Source organism: Gigantopelta aegis, chromosome 8 (genome assembly GCF_016097555.1).
Source record: "Gigantopelta aegis isolate Gae_Host chromosome 8, Gae_host_genome, whole genome shotgun sequence".
Classification (NCBI taxonomy): Eukaryota; Metazoa; Mollusca; class Gastropoda; order Neomphalida; family Peltospiridae; genus Gigantopelta; species Gigantopelta aegis.
In genome coordinates, this window is record NC_054706.1 from 54,622,578 (window position 1) to 54,642,573 (window position 19,996).

Sequence of the window (19,996 nt, forward strand, 5' to 3'; positions counted from 1 at the left end):
AAAATTTTAAGTAAAATTTTCACTCAAGATCTGTATGATTAAGTGTAATTTCATTATAATTATATAAAGTAGTGACAGTATTTTTGTATGTGAAAAATATTTGTGTATTAATTCCATAATCATCATGGGTATGGCTACCTAGTAGTGTAGATGTGTTTAATGAAAAATAGTTATGTTTAGTTTTATTATTACAGGTAGTACTAAACCAAATAACTTCCGGCTGGGTCAAAGTTCGAGGTGCACTGAACTAAGAGAAGTGAACACCACAAGTCCTGTGATTGGTGATAAATGTGAGTGTGTTGGCTGTAAAAAAAAAACAAGAAGTTTCATCTGGGCAAAAAATGTATTCAATTTTATTTAATCTGGTACCACTGTGTCAAGTAGCCTTGTGCTTGAAACATGTATGGGGTACCTGTACAAAAAAGTACTCAAATTTTGTGCGGAACTAGGGTAGTCATAGACGCTACCCGTTATCTCAGAAATGAGCAGCTTGACCCCCAATTTTTTGCCAATTCACTTTAAGGGTGGGGGTGGTAGTATTTATACTGACTGATACACTGCAGGTAGGAGTTTTAGCCACATGTTACTATTGTTGTCTATGGGATTGGATTTGGTAATTTACACCCTACATTGTTTACTCCATTATATGTCAGGACTGGAGCAGCGTTTTGAATATGGGGGAGAGGAATGGATGTATAACGACACCCCAGCACAAAAGGAAGGAAATGTTTTATTTAACAACACACTCAACACATTTTGTTTGCGGTTATATGGCGTCGGAGATATGGTTATGTACCACGCAGATATCACGCTGTCGCCACTTCATGAACTACTCTTTTAGATTAGCAGCAAGGGTTCTTTTATATGCACCATCCCACAGACAGGATACTACATTCCACGGACTTTGTTACACCAGTTGTGGAGCACTGGCTGGAATGAGAAATAGCCTCATGGGCCCACAGACAGGAATCGATCCTACCACTGGGCTACATCCCTCCCCCCACCCCAGCAAAAAAATACTCATGGGCTATTGGGTGTCACAAATATATGAAAATATTATTTATATAATTATGTAAAACCACAGTGTAAGGAGCTGTGGAGAAAGGTACAATGCAATACAAATATCATGGTAAGTATATTTTGTATAGAAATCACAGTATTTTAAAAACTTTAAAATTAATTCAAGGTGGAATTTAAAAGATTTCAAATATTTCTGTTGCCAAATATATCATTTCTGCACCGTCCCAATCATCTTGCTAAGTCGAAAAGATATATTGGTTAATATGATATTTAAAATCACTGTAGAGAACACCAACACCGACATGAGGCAAATTCAAAGCAGACTTGGCAGCAACATCTGCCTTTTCAACAGAAATGTATAAGTTATAAATTGTATATAAATTGCAATTTTATACTAAATTTGCGACTAATACATCAAAAGCCACACTGTCCAATTAGAATAGAGTAATTCATATAATGGCTGAACGTTTGTAATTATATTTACATAGGATATAACATGTAATGGTTCACACAGGTAATGGGAATGCATACTATTCACATTATAAAACAGTATACCTCCTATGTCTTCAATTTTTATAGGCACCTCACTGGACTCTATAGCTTCACAGGCACCAGGATCCCAGTCTAAAAATAACATTTATCAAAAACTGAGTATACTGTATATTTATAAAATATTAGGCCCTATAGACCCTTCTCATAATAGGGCACTTTTCATGCGGCGAGAATCAGAACTACAGACTTGTGACATTGGGGAAAGGGGGAGGGGGGAGAATTTTTTTTATTTAACGAAACACTCAACACATTTTATTTACGGTTATATGGCATCAGACATATGGTTTAGGACCACACAGACCAAACCGACCGCGCATCAAGCGAGTGCTTTACCACTGGGCTATGTCCCACCCCTCACAGGGGGATGTGTGAACAGAAACACTGCGAACAGAAAGAATGTTTTTCCTGCTACACAAGAATGCATGGCTTATTTGATGCATACATGTATATGTATAGTTAACATAAAATCATTAACAAATTAATGATATACAACACTAACAACTGAACATTTTAAGTAAAATTTTCACTCAAGATCTGTATGATTAAGTGTAATTTCATTATAATTATATAAAGTAGCGACAGTATTTTTGTATGTGAAAAATATTTGTGTATTAATTCCATAATCATCATGGGTATGGCTACCTAGTAGTGTAGATGTGTTTAATGAAAAATAGTTATGTTTAGTTTTATTATTACAGGTAGTACTAAACCAAATAACTTCCGGCTGGGTCAAAGTTCGAGGTGCACTGAACTAAGAGAAGTGAACACCACAAGTCCTGTGATTGGTGATAAATGTGAGTGTGTTGGCTGTAAAAAAAAAACAAGAAGTTTCATCTGGGCAAAAAATGTATTCAATTTTATTTAATCTGGTACCACTGTGTCAAGTAGCCTTGTGCTTGAAACATGTATGGGGTACCTGTACAAAAAAGTACTCAAATTTTGTGCGGAACTAGGGTAGTCATAGACGCTACCCGTTATCTCAGAAATGAGCAGCTTGACCCCCAATTTTTTGCCAATTCACTTTAAGGGTGAGGGGTGGTAGTATTTATACTGACTGATACACTGCAGGTAGGAGTTTTAGCCACATGTTACTATTGTTGTCTATGGGATTGGATTTGGTAATTTACACCCTACATTGTTTACTCCATTATATGTCAGGACTGGAGCAGCGTTTTGAATATGGGGGAGAGGAATGGATGTATAACGACACCCCAGCACAAAAGGAAGGAAATGTTTTATTTAACAACACACTCAACACATTTTGTTTGCGGTTATATGGCGTCGGAGATATGGTTATGTACCACGCAGATATCACGCTGTCGCCACTTCATGAACTACTCTTTTAGATTAGCAGCAAGGGTTCTTTTATATGCACCATCCCACAGACAGGATACTACATTCCACGGACTTTGTTACACCAGTTGTGGAGCACTGGCTGGAATGAGAAATAGCCTCATGGGCCCACAGACAGGAATCGATCCTACCACTGGGCTACATCCCTCCCCCCACCCCAGCAAAAAAATACTCATGGGCTATTGGGTGTCACAAATATATGAAAATATTATTTATATAATTATGTAAAACCACAGTGTAAGGAGCTGTGGAGAAAGGTACAATGCAATACAAATATCATGGTAAGTATATTTTGTATAGAAATCACAGTATTTTAAAAACTTTAAAATTAAGAATGATGAACTGTATTACTGGATTCTTTACCTTTGATTTTGTGGATCATATTAAGTCACCAGAAATCCAGATTTTGTTAAAGATATTCAATAGAACCATTAAGGATGATTCAGGTAATAAGTCTTTTAAGAGTTGATTGTGTATTTCATCTGGTCCTACTGAAGTATCATGGGCTCTAAGTAGAGCTTCCTGCAACTCCTCCAAAACGAAGTGCCTAAATCATCGGTCCGATGTCGGCAGTTGATCGGACATGAGCGGCTATCATCGGCAAATATTCCTACAGCGTCCCGTCGTCAATTTCATTTGAAGGTGTGATATTTCCCGTGACTGGATAACACTAATTTTCCAGTGGGTATAAATAATTATTATGTAGATATGTCTGTATGTCCTTTGAATAATAATAATAAATATCTAATAAAAAAAACTGACTGAAGCGGCCCACTGTCAGCGAAGAAGCGATGTTTCCTGTGACAAGATTGGACTAATTTACCAGCAGATTTAAATAATAATAATGTAGATATGTTATTATTTTCTTATGATTTAAAAAACCAAAAAATTCTAACAAAAAAACTGGCTACATCAGCCTGCTGTCGGCCCGCTGTTTGTTGTAGTGGCGAATATATTGTATACTTCAGCATTTTCAGATGAAAAGTTAATAGGTTGCTTTTCAGCTTTATTTAGGACAGATGTAAAAGCATCTGTACTGAAAGAAGAAGAGTAATGAGAGAAATTGTCTGCCAATGCAATCCGTGTCATTTACAACCAAATGGTGAACTGTATTATTGGATTCTTTTCCTTTGATTTTACATGTCCTGTTCCAGACAGACTTCACAGATGTTTGAGAACTCAACTTGGAGACATAATTTCTTACTCTTTCTGACAGCTTTATGAGCCTTTGCCCGAGCAATGTGATAAGTATTCAGGTTTTACTCCAGTAGGTTTGCGTTTGAACCTCTTGAGAGTCCTGTTTCACTCTTTGATTGCATCTTTGCCAAACCTGTCAAACTTTAGGCAAGAGAAAGCAGGAGGTGTCCGTTGAAAAAGCAGTAGATTTTTATATGAACACTACATAATGTCATATATATACACTTGTTAATCTTAGATCTTGGCATTAAAAAAATTAAATTAAAAATTAATTAATTTAAAAAATATATATTATTATTTATATTATTATTTTAAAGTTTAAATATTATTATGATTCAATACATATTTAAAAAAATAACTGTTTTATCCAAAAATGTTAAGAACACGAACAAGAAATTAAAAAATTAATTAGTACATTTACGGTATTACACTTACAGGTTACGATACACAGTGTTCTCGCTGCTCCATTTAAGCGGGGCGGCCCGCCCTGCTATTGCATTTTGCTGCCCTCCTTTCACGTTCTCCACCCTTCTTTATTTTTCTGTGCCCCTCTTTATTTTCCAGCACCTATCTCCGCTATTTTCAAATGCACACTTTTTTCCACACACAAAAAAACCCATAACGATCAGTCTGCCCACTGGGCATCAAAGGAAACAAGCCGCGTTGTGTACGAAAAAGCAACAAAACATTTACGACGGTTACCGTAACATAATTTAATAGTATTTTTAACAGCCTCTATTTTGTCCTATACATTGTACATGTACCTGTGTTTATTTGTATGTTTAATACAAACAATAAAAGTTATATTTTATTTGAGCAATGAAAACATTTTAATTTTTTATGGCTTCGGCAATCTCCGACTGGAAAAAACCCACGTATTTGGCGCCAAATTTGTCACGTGATCAGAACGGTCACTCTATCTTTTGTTTCCACTAACTGTCGTCTGATATTTTGTACTCAGTTACAGATATAATTGATTGTAACTGACGATTTTTACTTTCTGTCATTTCTGTCATTCTGTTTATTCAGCTGTTCTTATAACATATTGTAAACTTTTCATTTTGGGGGGATATCACCGCTTATAAAATCAACGGAAATCATTCATCTTGGGTGCCAAATAATATATACACCACCACTACAAAAACGAAACTACTTTTTATCAGTTGCCGATAATATTTTATCACAGCGATCGATTCATTCGATGAAGATGGGAATAACAAACAAAAATTTCGACATTAGGGGATCACACAAATGTTTTTTTTGTTTTTCGTATATCTTGAAATCTTTATTAAAATATTAATATTAAAACTTCGATCGGTTCAGCAAAACCGGAACTGCCAGTGAATATCAGACCGATAACATCTTCGGTTCAGTCAAAAGATGAGTCTGCTTGTATTTCGTATAAACTTTTTGTAATCAAAATAAGGAGTATGTCTTTCCACAAAGTCTATCAAGACACAACATGGTAACCACCAGCTCCCCCCCCCCCACATGGTAACCGCCCTCCAAGCACCCCCACCCCCCCCCCACTTATAAGTTAATATTCCCCCACCCCCACCTTTTTTTTTTTTTTTGTAATCACCTTTATTAACATGAAATTGCAAGTTTGCTCAAAGTTCATTTAAAAGGTCATAGGTAACACAATATTTTGTAGTGCTGCGCGGCTCGCCCTAAAAACCCTTTAATTTTCACCCAGCGAGAACACTGGATACATCATTATTTACAGTGTTGTGTACCTAAGTACCTCAGACAAATTTCTATATAGATCTTATAAATTAATATTCAGTTTTTACTATTATAAAGAATAGAGGTGTGGTACTTATTTAAAATCATTATAATGATGCAATAAACATTGTATTTCAACTTATCATAAGTAAAACCTCATTACTGACATCGTGTGAAATATACCGAAATTATACCCATTTCCGTGAGTAACTATGTCAAACACAACATTTATTAATTGTATAAAAATAGTCTTGAAGTGTACTCTTGTTTACCAACGTTTTACTGCACAAACATACATGTACAAAACTAACTGATACCAGTATTGTTTATATAGCTAATTGATCTTTTCGTTGTATTGCTGTGACAGGCTGGTAAAATGTCATTTAACAGGAGATTTTTTCTCCTGCGCAGGTTAGCGGGAGATTTGATCAAATACCGGGAGACTACCGCAGAATCCGGCAAGTTTCATTGAATCATGGTTTATTGAAATGCTTTGGTTCTGCTGAAGTCTTAGGAATAGTTTCCTCTGCAATATTTTTCAAGATGGATGTGAACAAAGACACAGGATCATTGGCACCAGTCATTTAGTTTGGATTAGACAAAGTAAATTTGGCTAAACAATTTTCTTCTTTTTTTGTAAAATTTGTTAAATTAAATTGCTAACAGCAATATTTTGTCTTACGTCATCCATTTTAACCATAAGACTCATTTTGAAATAATCTGGCCCTCTTGGTGTCACTACCATCATGACTATCAACAATAAGATTATCACCTACTTCTTGAGACACCCTCTTAGTGTCACTACAATCATGACTACCAACAATCAGATTATCACCTAGTTCCTGAAACACATCCTTGGTGTCACTACCATCATGCCTACCGACAATCAGAATGTGATTTGTAGATTTATTAGTACACTGGTTCCCGAAAGACACGTCCTTGGTGTCACTACCGTCATGCCTACCAACAATGAGAGAAATATTATCCGCACAGTTTCTTGGTTTTCTAGACATCTCCTTGGTATCACTATCATTGTGACTACCAACAATCAGGTGATTGTTATTGTTTAGGGCTGATTTATGCCATCATGCCTACCGACAATCAATTATCATCTAGTTGAGACACCCTTCTTGGTGTCACTACCAACATCATGACTACTAACTATCCTTGGATTATCAGCTAGTTCATGAGACACCCTCTTGGTGTCACTACCGTCGTGACTACCAACAATCAGATTATCACCTAGTTCATGAGACACCCTCTTGGTTTCACTACCATCATGACTATCAACAATCAGATTATCACCTAGTTTCTTATACATCTCCATGGTGTTAGTACAGTCTTCACCATCAGTTAGTGATTTACAGAAAAAACAAATCTATTGGAATTTCAAAATACTGTAACCAAATTCTTGACTTTTTAAATTATAAATAGCATACCTGTTACATCTACTTTCATCACCATGGCTCCAGTTGGAATCATATTGCGGTTTATATCTTCAGAACAGAAGAACCAATCTGAAATAAAGCATAAAACATTAATTGTTTCTCTGTAATACCTTGATGTATTCTCTGCATAGGATTTTATAACTTAGATATAAAAAAATGTATGTTGATTTTACTGAAAAAGATACAAAGAATTCAAAATGATATCCACACACAAAAGCATTATATATCTCATCCAAAGTAGAACCCATTAAAGATTGTTGGTAAAATAATTACAGATAAAGAGTTTGCTTTTATAAATACAGATTAGAGAAAATTATCCCAATTATTTGAGAAACCAGAGTATACCCACATCAATGGGGCAACCTCAGGGTGCAATTTGTTTTTTAAAATTTTGATTAGCAGTTTTTCCTACTGGATGGAGAATTGATTAGCCACTATTGGAATTTGATTAACATTTTAATAAAATGAGTAAACATGAATAAAACACATTCTTTTCAATAAAATTGCATATTTCTTATACATGTATCTGTATTGTGGGCTGCTTACCCCAAAATAAAACAAGTACAGAACAGTACATGAGAAGGGTCATCACTGTCACTTGTTTACAAGGTCGTATCCTCCGGAGGTCAAGAGGGGCAGTTGCCTCCCCCCCCCCCCTCCACACACCCAGAGAATCTCACTTTGGTTTTTTTTTTTTGGCTATATAGAAAATAGCATAGAAATGTCAGGGTTTAATTTTTATAGTACAACATATTTCTGAATAATATTTGTCAATGGTTATGCTAAGCAGCTTGGTCATCTAACTTGTTCAAAGTGATTTTTTAGTCTTTCCTGAGTTGATTTGTATGTCTGATCCAAAGTGCGATTGAAGCCCAAGAAAAATTCCTCATTTGGCTGATCATTCCAACGTATTCGGTGTTCATTTTTGTTATGAAAATTGACAATTCTTAAACGATATATATACGTATTTTACCGGAACATTATTTGCCGAGGCAATTCGAAATTAAAAGCGCCACGCTGTTAATTAGTCGATAATACTGTATGTATATGCAAACATTTTCGCGGCTAAAATAATTCGCGATCAAGCTTTCATTTTACATTTTCACGATAGTTTTTGCCAATAATAAAATAAAAACGACCAATATCAACTGAACTCCTTTCAATGACAGTTTCACGTATGATATAATTATACTCGAGACATTCTCGCCATGCGGTCCGTGTGCCATTAGTTTTGTCCGCATGTATGTCTGATAATACATGCAGAAAAATCACAAACTAGACCAAATACTATTTATTAGTAGTATTCATAGGTTGCATTCAGGTTTACAAATAACGAAAGCCACAAGTATGTATCAAATATAAGAATAATCAGTGTAAAAACAACAAAATGAAATCTCGTAGTCACGAGATACCAGATGTGAGTTCAGCCAGCCGTTTGTCGCTAATGTTTGCCAGACTGTTTTTTACGCAACAAGTTAAACTGAACGACCACTTCGACAACCGGTCAAAATAATTATCAGACATTTTGACTACTGGCTATCGCTGAACGCAGATCATGCATAGCACCGAGTGTCACTTGTAGTATAAAACCACGTGGCAGGTAATTTGACGATAAAAATAAAGTGCATGCGATGCGCTATGTGTTTTGTATCTATAGGCATTATTCAAAGCTAAATCGGAAATAAGTTAACGCATAATTAAATTTGTGGAGCTATCAGCATGTTCGCAATTTTCGCGGTATATTTAATTCGTGACCATAATATATTTGTGTGCACGGTAGGCTACAAGTTCAGTGTACACGGTCATAGCTGCTTGCAAATTAGGTTACCACGATGACGTAGCAACTAGTACGTTACGTCACTGTTCTTGTTAAAACGTCAAACATCCTCCGCATATTCCGACAGTATTTTCTATTTGAAATACTAACACACGCGAGAAGGTTGTACACCAAGATAAATTTTTAAAATGTTTATCATTGGCGAATCAGTTACATGTACCTTGGCTGCGATCACGGAAAATCGACACCCCTAAGTGCGTTCTTCTCCCGCGATTTCAATTCAAAGATCAATTTGGTTAAAAAAACATGCATCGCAAACTGCTAGTCATTGTTACAATATTGGATCGCGATCGCAAGATTTTGCATCGCTTTTTGCGATGCGAACCCAGTCATTTTGCAGTCTGAACCTCTTCTGGGTACAAAGGTGAAAATCCTTATTTAATATTACTGACAGAATAGTTTCACAAAATGAAGAAAATTATAATTATAATTAATTGTTCCTCAAGTTCATATTATAAATTTTTTAATTTGTTAGTTGTCATGAATAAATTAACAAGGCATCCGAAATGCTGTAAATCCCCTTGAGGTTTCGTGATCCTATTCCTATATGTGAAGTTTCATGAAAATCTAATGAGAAAGAAAGTTGGTAGAGCGGTGATGTAATTCTGAAACCGAGAGATAAAATGTTAATTCTTTTAATTCATCAGAATCTTATTCCCGTATGTGAAGTTTCGAGTCACTAGAGTCATGACATTATATTTCTATTTTTAATAAGTGACCTTGACCTTTGACAGAGATGCGAAATGCAAACTCATTTAAGATAACATGATCCTATTCCTCTATGTGAAGTTACTTGAAAATAAAATGAGAAATGAAGTCATTAGAGTGGTGACATATTTCTATTTTTAGTAACAGTGACCTTGACCTTTGACAGAGATGTGAAACGCGAACTCATTCAAGATAACATGATCCTATTCCTCTATGTGAAGTTGCGTGAAAATCAAATGAGAAATGAAGCAATTAAGAGTGGTGACATTATATTTCTATTTTTAGTAACAGTGACTGTGACCTTTGACAGGGAGGCGAAACTCAAACTTGTTCAAGATATCATGATCTTGTTCATATACATGTATGTGAAGTTTTATGAAAATCTGATGAGAAATGAAGTGGTATTTTAAGTAACAGTGTCCTGGACCTGGATCAAAAGGCAAAATGTGAAATTGCTCAAGATATCATGATCTTGTTCCTGCATGTGAAGTTTCATGAAAATTGGAAACGAAATGAAGTCGCTGGAGTGGTGACATCATGTGTGTCACATAGGTACGTATGGGCATTATGCAATGTACATGTATATTGACATTCTAAAGAAACTTTACAAGATATTATAGAAAACCAACAAACGGTACGGTGGGATATGAAAGTATCATGAAGTTCAACATCTAAGTGTCACAATGCACTTTGTGATACATGCTAAGTGTTTATAAGTGGTTTCTAAATTGGTTCTTTTCGATTAGCAACAATATTTATCAAATTATTGAAAATTTTATGTATATAAAGTTTCTTTTGGATATCAGTATGTATGCCTTCATTGCGATGGATGTAGAGAATAACTAATGAGCTACGAGGAATTATGAATTATCTGTCCCGAGTGAATGAATGTTTTACAATATTCATTCATGAGGGATAGATAATCCGTAACTCCTCGTAGCGAGTTGGTTATTCTCTTTATTACCCATTGTCAATTTTAACTGATTTTTAATGTAAAAATTTCTCTGGAGTCTACAACAAAGCCATCAGCCATTACGTCGTATAATCTTACGCGCATTACATGACATAATGCAAGTGACGTCATAGCATAACAGGGTTCTTTTTACAGCCAAATGTTTACAGTACAAAATAATACAACTGTATTTGCATTTGAAAATAATTATTTTTATATATTACTAAAGCTGCTGCTTATGAAAATATACCATTTCATGTTTACGAAACAAATGAGTCCATTTGATTTTGTAAATCTTTGTAGATCGTACAACGTATGTGTAATCTGACTCATGAATGGAAACATTATATGAATGAAAGTGAAGTTCCGGCCATGGCAAGCATCCAAACCAAACGTCGTGATTTTTAAGCCAGCCAATCAGTGGCTGTAGCAGCAATCTGCACACTGTGCAGAGATCGAAAAAATATTACCCTGTATATTTGAGCCCATATGGGTAATAATAATTAATATCTACTAAAGGTTGTGACGGATACCTCCCTAGTTATTTTATATTAGATATGGTCCTGCAAGGTTGAAGTATTATAACATTCATAAAATGTTATTTTATCTTATAAAATTTAAATTTTAATGACACCACTAGAGCACATTGGTTTATTAATCATCAGCTATTCGATGTCAAACATTTGGTCATTTTGACATATAGTCTTACAGAGGAAACCCCGCTATATTTTTCCATTAGTAGCAAGGGATCTTTTATATGTACCATCCCAGACAGGATAGCATATACCACAGCCTTTGAAGGAAGGAAATGTTTTATTTAAGAACGCACTCGACACATTTTATTTACGGTTATATGGCATCGGACATATGTTTAAGAACCACATAGGTATTGAGAGAGGAAACCCGCTATCGCCACTTCATGGGCTACTCTTTTCGATTAGCAGCAAGGGATCTTTTATATGCATCATCCCACAGACAGGATAGTACATACCATGGCCTTTGTTACACCAGTTGTGGAGCACTGGCTGGAAAGAGAAATAGCCCAATGGGTCCACCAATGGGGATCAATTCCAGATCGACCGTGCATCAAGCGAACGCTTTACCACTAGGCTACGTCCTGCCCCCACAGCCTTTGATATACCAGTCGTGGTGCACTGGCTAGAATGAGAAATAGTCCAATGGACCCACCAACGGGGATCGATCCCAAACCGACCGCACATCAAGCGAGTGCTTTACCACTGACCATTTTATGTTTCCTGCCCCGCGTCGGACCACCGATCTTATCAGAGGCCGGACTCGGGGAAGGCATGCCCGAAACCATAGAGGTATATCATAATGGGCACGTCAAAAACATATTTAAGATCTAAGATCCATTTTATGAAAAGACAGACAAAATTTACCAACACAAAATCAAGAAGAATATTAACTTACGGTTATTAATAGTAGTTTCATTATTTATATCCACAATGCATCCAGTGATACTTTCTTGAAAACAAGTTATGTTTCGTGATCTCAATATGCCTACTGATCCCAGACAGAGTTCTGAAATAAGAACATGTTTACATTCAGTCAACAAAAGGAAAGGAATATTTGTTTAATGATATTTCAGCACATTTTAAATAACAACTATTTGATATGTAATCATGCAATGGTTGTTTAGATTCTTAGTTTAAAAAACAAGAGGGAGAAAGGAAATCTGCTGCCACCATGCACTTGGGCTATACTCCAGAGTACAATATTCTTGCAAACTATCGTTCTGTTCACATATTCAAAATATTAAAATTGATTTGTTCACATATTCCAAAAATTAAAATTGATCTGTTCACATATTCCAAAAATTAAAATTGAAATTTTCTATCTCAAAGCAAAATTGGAATGTCTTTTAAATACAGCACCAAAGTACAAGTGTGTTGAGATTAGGTCATTCACCGGTTACGCAAATGTAATTCACGTAACCAAACAACTGGTAACCTAAGTGAATCTCACATACAATAACTTACATTAAAGGGACTATATCCTGAGTTTGTAACCACTTTAAAAGGTTTTCAGCAAATAAAACATTTCTTACATTATTAAAATTAAAATTTACATACATTTTCTTCCTTAAAATTTGAATATTTCTATCACCAATGCTTTTCTAGTCATCATAATGTTTTGTAGTATCTCAATATAAAAAAAATTCTAAAATAATTTGTACGAACAAAAGCATTATTTCTTCCAATTGCTGAAAGAAAGTTCAAATAATTTGCCCAAAGGTCAACCCAAATATATTTACTTGTATAACGCTTTATATTTAAAATACGTTAAAGTAAGACAATGTTTTAAAAAACAGGATGAGAATTTAAGTAATAAAATCAAAAAATACATTTTGTGCATTAATTTGTAACTTGCAAAAAAGATATAATAATTTTCAGAACAATAAATAGTTTTTACTAACAACATATTTATATCTTCTTGTCATAGATTAACATCTATTTCTCTTGCATTAATTAACAGAGCTGCTTAGTCAGACTTGGTACATTCAACTTACCGTATATTGCCGTGTATTAGCCGACTAATACACGGCAATATATTGTATATCTTACAACTTAAGAAGTATTGAACATAACACTGAAAATATTCTAGCTGCCTTTTTTAAACGGCATTCCTTAACTGATTCATAAGAATACTTTTTGTAAGTATACCTAGGCTTTGGTCAGTTAATCCCAGCCCGAAGAAAAGGGAAAGAAATCCACTAGGGGCGTAACAAATACACATGATGGTGAATATGATACATATCACAAATATGAGGCTGGGCTCGAACTTAAGAATTTGTCTCCCACAGAAATTAAAAACAAAATTTCTGTGGGTAAAACGGCCCACCTACGGCAATTTAAACCCTGCCCATGGCAATTTAAAAAAGAAAGACTTTTAAAGCAAACAGATGACTGAAAGGTTATTTTGCTATACGTAGACATATTTTAAATATACTAATGTTATATAATGGCAGATAATGTACACCAGATGTAAACATTTTGCCATTATTGAGGAGCTTTACCGATGGCACTTTGTACCGTCGGTGATGTCCCCGACCTATGGCAATTTATATCTCAGCGACGGCAATTGTCATCGGTGCCGTCGTTACGTTTGAGCTCTGATGAGGTAACGAATGCAAATATGTATTCATGTCCATGAATAAAAGTGAAAAGGTTTTGCAGAAAACTGATTAATCATGGGAGTGTTTTGCTTACAGAAGCGAAATCAAGGTACATATAGGGTACCAGTTCAATGTGTTGAATAAAAAAAGATTGGTCTATGCGTTTGATCTATTACACAACCGGTCGGACATTATCAAAACAATCGAATCAGTATTGCATTTTAGTTAGTTTGACTTAAAAACATAAATTGCACAGTTAACATTGCATATTATATGTAGGCCTATTTGTGTATTCTGTTTAGCTAGTGAGGAATACGAATGCAACTATGATATAGATTGCTGTTTGGTACAACGAATATTCAAGTATGTCGTTACACCCTTAAAATCCACCATTTTAACACTACACAACCATAATAATTTTACTAAATGAGACATTTCATGAGTATACCAAAATACTGCCTTATTAAAAACTGAAAAAAAAGCAAAACTTTGTTTATATTATTTTATCCTGCAACCACTGTTTCTATTGACAGATTATGATGACCGATTAAAGCAAAGTCATAAACGTATATCTGCTTTATCCTGTTCAGGCTGAATGAGAAATTCCGTGAGGATAAAGCACATATCTGACGTCATTAACTAGTTATATTCTCTGTATAATTTACACTTTTTGTTGGTACCTTGACTCGAAGTACATCATATCTTACACGGTTTATACCTGTATAGTTACAAATGGATGTCAAAAACATCTGTTGACTGAAATTGTATGACGGTATGAAGTTATAATAAAAATAATCACATCTGAAACAGAACTTACCTTCCCGCTGCTTGACACTTGTACCCGTGAACAACCGATCTAAAATAAAACAAAGCATAATTCACAATACACTATGACATCTTGATATATTTGTGGTTTGAAAATGTGTAATACATGCTCATAAATATTAAATGTGGTTCACTTCGATCATGAATTTCTATTTTAAAAACCAATAAATGTTAAAAAAAAATATTATAATATTTTTTTTATCATTATACAGCAATATAGAAATAAACCAATATACAAATGAAAATGCAAATATTTAATCTTATGGAGTTTTTGTACAACGGTACAAATATTTTTTTACATAAGATAATTTAAAAAAAATTGTGCTTTTTTGCAGTGATGGGAGTCCATAAATGGTTCATATTACTTGAAAAACTGTAATAGGGAAAGAAACATCTGAATTAAAAACAAAGTGATATTTGTTATTTGTAAAGCAAACAATAATTTTAATGGAAGTCAAGAAGAATGTAAATGTGAATATAAATGATCCATTGCTGCTAAATGTATAGCAATATAAAATGGCATACCTGATACATTTTGTAATATTGATTGTATACTTCTCAAAATGATATCATGGGGCCGTTTGCCGTTGTAATCAATCAACCAATCTAAAATGAAAAAGAGAAATAAAACTAAAAATACCCTTCTTTTTCATTCACTTTATATCTCATGATACATCTACACCTATTTCCTCCACACTGCTCCAAGGCAAAAAACCCAAGCTATACATCATCCCTGAAATGAGTTTTAATATATTCCGACACCAGTACAGCCCCAACGCGCAAGAATAAAAGTACACGAGATTGCATTTGCATGTACAACATGGATAACTGTGAAATAGTTCAAAAGTCTGTTTTGTTTAACGACCCCTCTAGAGCACATTGATTTATTAATCATTGGCAAGTGGATGTCAAACAATTGGTAATTTTGACATATAATCCAAGAAAGGAAACCCACCACATTTTCCCACTAGTAGCAAGGGATCTTTTATATGCACCATCCCACAGATAGGATAGCACATACCACAGCCTTTGACATACCACAGCCTTTGACATACCAGTCGTCGTGCATTAGCTGGAGTGAGAACTGTGAAATAGAAAGTTTCAGTACTTGAGAAAGAAACAGGAGGGTCGCAACATCTGGTCCACATTTTTGTTTCATTGTTTACTACTTTCTACTTATTGATCTAACTCAACCTAAAGTGGTTATAAGTCAGTTATATCAACACATACTTGGTGTACTGACGAAAAATTTGATTGTGATAAACCACTAAGCAATAATTTGTTTAACACAAATGCCAACGTGTTTTTTTATGTCATTAAATAGTTATCCATCCACAACCCAGTACATGGTGTGACGTGTGCGTGACGTGTGTGTGTGTGTGCGTGTCTGTGTGTGCGTCTGTGTCTCCCTGTGTGTGTGTTGTGTGGTGTGGTGTGGGTGTGTAGTGTGTGCATGAATGCGAGTGTGTGTGGGTGTGGGGGGTGTCTGTGTGTGTGTGGTGTGTGTGTGTGCATGTGTAAGTGTGTCTATGTGTGTGTGTGTCTGTGTGTATGTATGTGTTGCGTGTGTATGGTGTGGTGTGTGTGTAGTGTGTGAGTATGAGTGTGTGGTGCGTGTGTGTGTGTGCATGCATGTGCGTGTGCATGCGCGCGCGCGTCTGTTCATGTATGGTGTGTGTATTTATACATATGTATGCATGTAATGAACGTGTGTGTATAGACACAAAAAGACTGATATTAAATAAACACACTGAAAACTTATTTCTAAAACATTTGAAACAAAAAATTAGTAAACTATCTACTTACATGAATTCCATATTTTACTATTATTAATTTCAACATGGCTGTCAATGAGGCTTTTTTTAAAACACACCACACTCTGAGAATCATTGACATATAGAGGTCCTGCCCTATATTCTGAAACAACAACATAAATAAACAAACATTAGTCAACACGGAGAATACTAAACTAGCTTACCTGTTATAACATTTTTATGAAACAATTAAGTGAACAGTTTCGGAATCTGACAAGAGAAAGCTTAAAAGTCACAATGCTTTGTTGTTTGTTTGCCATGTCGGAACTTCACTTTCATTCATATAATGTTTAGATTCATGAGTCAGATTACACGTTACGAGATATGATCTACAGATATTTACAGGAATGTTTTTTTACTTATTTGTTTGATAAACATGAAACAGTATATTTTCATAAGCAGCGACTTTAGTAGCATAGAAAAATAGTTATTTTCTAATGCAACCACAGTTGTATTATTTTGTACTGGAAACATTATGTAATGTGCATAAGACTATATGATGTAATGGCTGATGGCTTTCTTCTAGACTGCAGAGGAATTATTTCATTAAAAATCAGTTAAAACTGACACTGGGTAATAAAGAGAATAACCAACTAACTATGACGAGTTACGAATTATCTGTCCCTTATGAATGAATGTTGTAAAACCCTCACAAAAGGCACAAGTTTACAACATTCATTCACTCAGGACAGATAATTCATAATTCCTCGTAGCTCGTTAGTTATTCTCTAAACAAGACAGTATTGGGAAACATTCAAGTCAAACTTATTATACCAGTTGTAATATTAATTTACATCATTATAAATATATGAATGTACCTGAAATACTTCGACCAATTGTAATTAGATAGTCACCTGGAATTTTCAAGTATAATCTTTGTTCAAACATGAAAAAAGCACCTGAAATAAAGAAAAAAAAGAGTAAAATGTATATATGCATATGTGTGTGCGTGCGTGTGTTTCTATCTATATATTTCTATTACTCCTGTTTTTGTACACATCAACCTAGCAAGGCCAGTGGTTGCAAAACAAGGCGTCGCATGCGACGTTTACTACCCTCATTTCCGACGTCTATTTTTGCCACAGTTGCTTAGACTCCAGTTCATATTTTCTTGGTTCTTGTCTGAATGTAGAGCTCGGTTTCTATTTGTTAATTTCATCAGGAAAACTTTGAGTTTCCCACGAATACAACGTCCATTATTGCTCATTGCCTTTGTTTTTAAAATATATTTTGTTTTGATTCATGAGCAGAGTAGACCCAGTGAGTTTCTGCGACCGCGGAAAACGGACGGAATTCCCATTGTGAAACGGAATTTACATTTGGAAACGGAATTACAATTTCCGCGAAGTTAAAAATTATTAATTTATTATTTTACTATTGCCACACGCTGTAAAACTGACGATTGACCTGTAAGCAGTACTATTAGTATTGGCAAATGCTAGACTGGATTATGCGCTTCACGGTAAACCAAATGGTCACATTGGGAACCAATCAAATACTTCGCGAACATTGGCGAAACGTTTGCTGACTGAACTTGGGGCTGGTTTACTGCTTATTCTGTTGCGCCTGCGCAGATGGGACAGGTTTTTTTCCAGGAGTAAGTTTAGCCAGCGGTTTGTCGCTAACTCTTGTCTTGGAAGACAGATTTTTACGCTACACATTAAACCGAATGACCATTTCGGGAACCACCAGTCAAAATATGTTTGTAAATGTTTAGCAAAAAATGGCTGGCTGAACGTTGCAGTGTTACTTTATTTCCGCTGTGTCATGCGCATACTTCAATTTGCAGGCGTTCAACTGTCAGAGATGATAAAATAAATGTTTACCTTTTTTGAACCCTAAGCCCCGTTGAATACAGCAGTGCACTTAATTGTTGGACAATCATGCCTGATGTAGTTATTATAATTGTAGTCTTTGCTCCTGATGTGATTTTTCGCTACTAATATGTAGGCTTACTTTGATTTAATGACAAATAGCGACGCATGTCGACGCCAGTCAATTTTCGGACCCTTTAATTTGTCACAACTTGTGTTAGTTCAACTGTTAATTACATATTGTAGTCTGAAACGGAAATGAAATGGAATTTACAAAAACATGAAATGGAAAATAGCTCTTTTTTAATGGAAAACCACTGAGTCATACTTGTTCTATTCATGGGCCAACAATTTCACCAACTATATGCATTACAAATGAACTACATTGCACACTTCTGTGGTAACAGACTCCGGCCCAGAGAGACACCCCCCCCCCCCATCCCCCGCGTGCCCCAATTATTGAGTGACTGTAGCTCTCGATAAACCCCCAAATCCTACTCTGTCAGTTCCAACGCCTACTAGTACTTCGTTTTGCAACCGCTGAAGGCTTTTGCAGTATGACATTTGTACAAGATATGTGACATCATTCTTTGTTAAGCACTAGCTACATTTTGTCACATTAAAATGGTGTTTATAAACTATATAATTCCTAAATATACACATTTTGTATCGTTATCGTGACACAAAACCTTATTTGTATACACTGTACTGAAGTGTCTGATTCAAAGAGCATGTTTATTGAAAATCTAGTCTGAAATACTCAAGTCAAGTCAGGCTTATATGTCACACGACCTATAATTTTGATCAGTGACCGAAATATAGAAATTTATCTCGTCATAATGTCTCACTTAGTTTAGGCCAAAACAACACACCGAAACTGGGTCTGGGGAGTCTGATGCTGTCAAAATACAGATCATGCTCTATCTATATCATTTACTGCCAGATATGTACATGTAGTTTGTGCCAGCAAAGATGAGGTGTGTTTTGTCACATTTAGTTCAGGGTGTTTCCTTTTCAAATGGTACCATATATTCACCAGACCCAGACACATCTCCAGTGTGTTTTGGGCCCAATTTCTACAATTTAAGTTATAATTTGTAAGTTATACATTATATTATATTGATATTCAAAATACCTAAAATAAACCAAGATTTATTTTTTAATCTTTTTGTTGTGAGCATGTGCAAAATGTTTTGCCAAACCTACATGTAATTAGACTTAACCAAAAAAATAACCTTAACCAGGGGTGCAGAAATTAAAAATATTTCACTAGCTCCCTGGACTAGAACCAACCAAAATTTACTAGCCAGCCAGACTTTCTACTAGTCCATCAGCCAATAGAATATATTATTGTTTAACAATATTATAATATACTCTGTCTTCACTTTAAATAATATATATATATTCTTTCTTATTTTTTGACACAAAAATAAGGACACTTGGTAAGTGATTAACATCATGTAGTAAACAAAAACAAGACCCAAACCTTGACTGACAAATCAATACATTTTGAAATACTCTGGCAAATATTAAGTTTTTCAATTTTCTTTTATACAGATTTACAAAATTCAACAGACATCCCAAAAGTGTTTAACAAAACAATCTATTCAGAACA

General features: G+C 35.0%; 1 protein-coding gene across 8 annotated transcripts in view; it reads right to left on the bottom strand.

Annotated features, from left to right (window-relative positions):
* Positions 1-1,255: 1,255 nt before the first annotated feature.
* Positions 1,256-19,996, bottom strand: part of LOC121380107 — a 76,457-nt gene continuing 57,716 nt past the window's right edge. For 4 of the 8 annotated variants that reach the window (XM_041508875.1, XM_041508871.1, XM_041508874.1 and 1 more), the window contains 7 exons: positions 17,422-17,466; positions 16,560-16,670; positions 15,279-15,359; positions 14,746-14,784; positions 12,224-12,334; positions 7,287-7,364; positions 1,265-1,644 (listed from right to left, as the gene is read on the bottom strand). In XM_041508875.1, the coding sequence (XP_041364809.1) occupies positions 1,427-1,644; positions 7,287-7,364; positions 12,224-12,334; positions 14,746-14,784; positions 15,279-15,359; positions 16,560-16,670; positions 17,422-17,466 (683 nt within the window). In that variant the 3' untranslated portion in view covers positions 1,265-1,426. Of the gene's footprint in view, positions 1,645-7,286; positions 7,365-12,223; positions 12,335-14,745; positions 14,785-15,278; positions 15,360-15,774; positions 15,838-16,559; positions 16,671-17,421; positions 17,467-19,996 lie in introns of all 8 variants that reach the window. The other 4 variants (XM_041508878.1, XM_041508879.1, XM_041508877.1 and 1 more) reach the window with 3 other exon arrangements.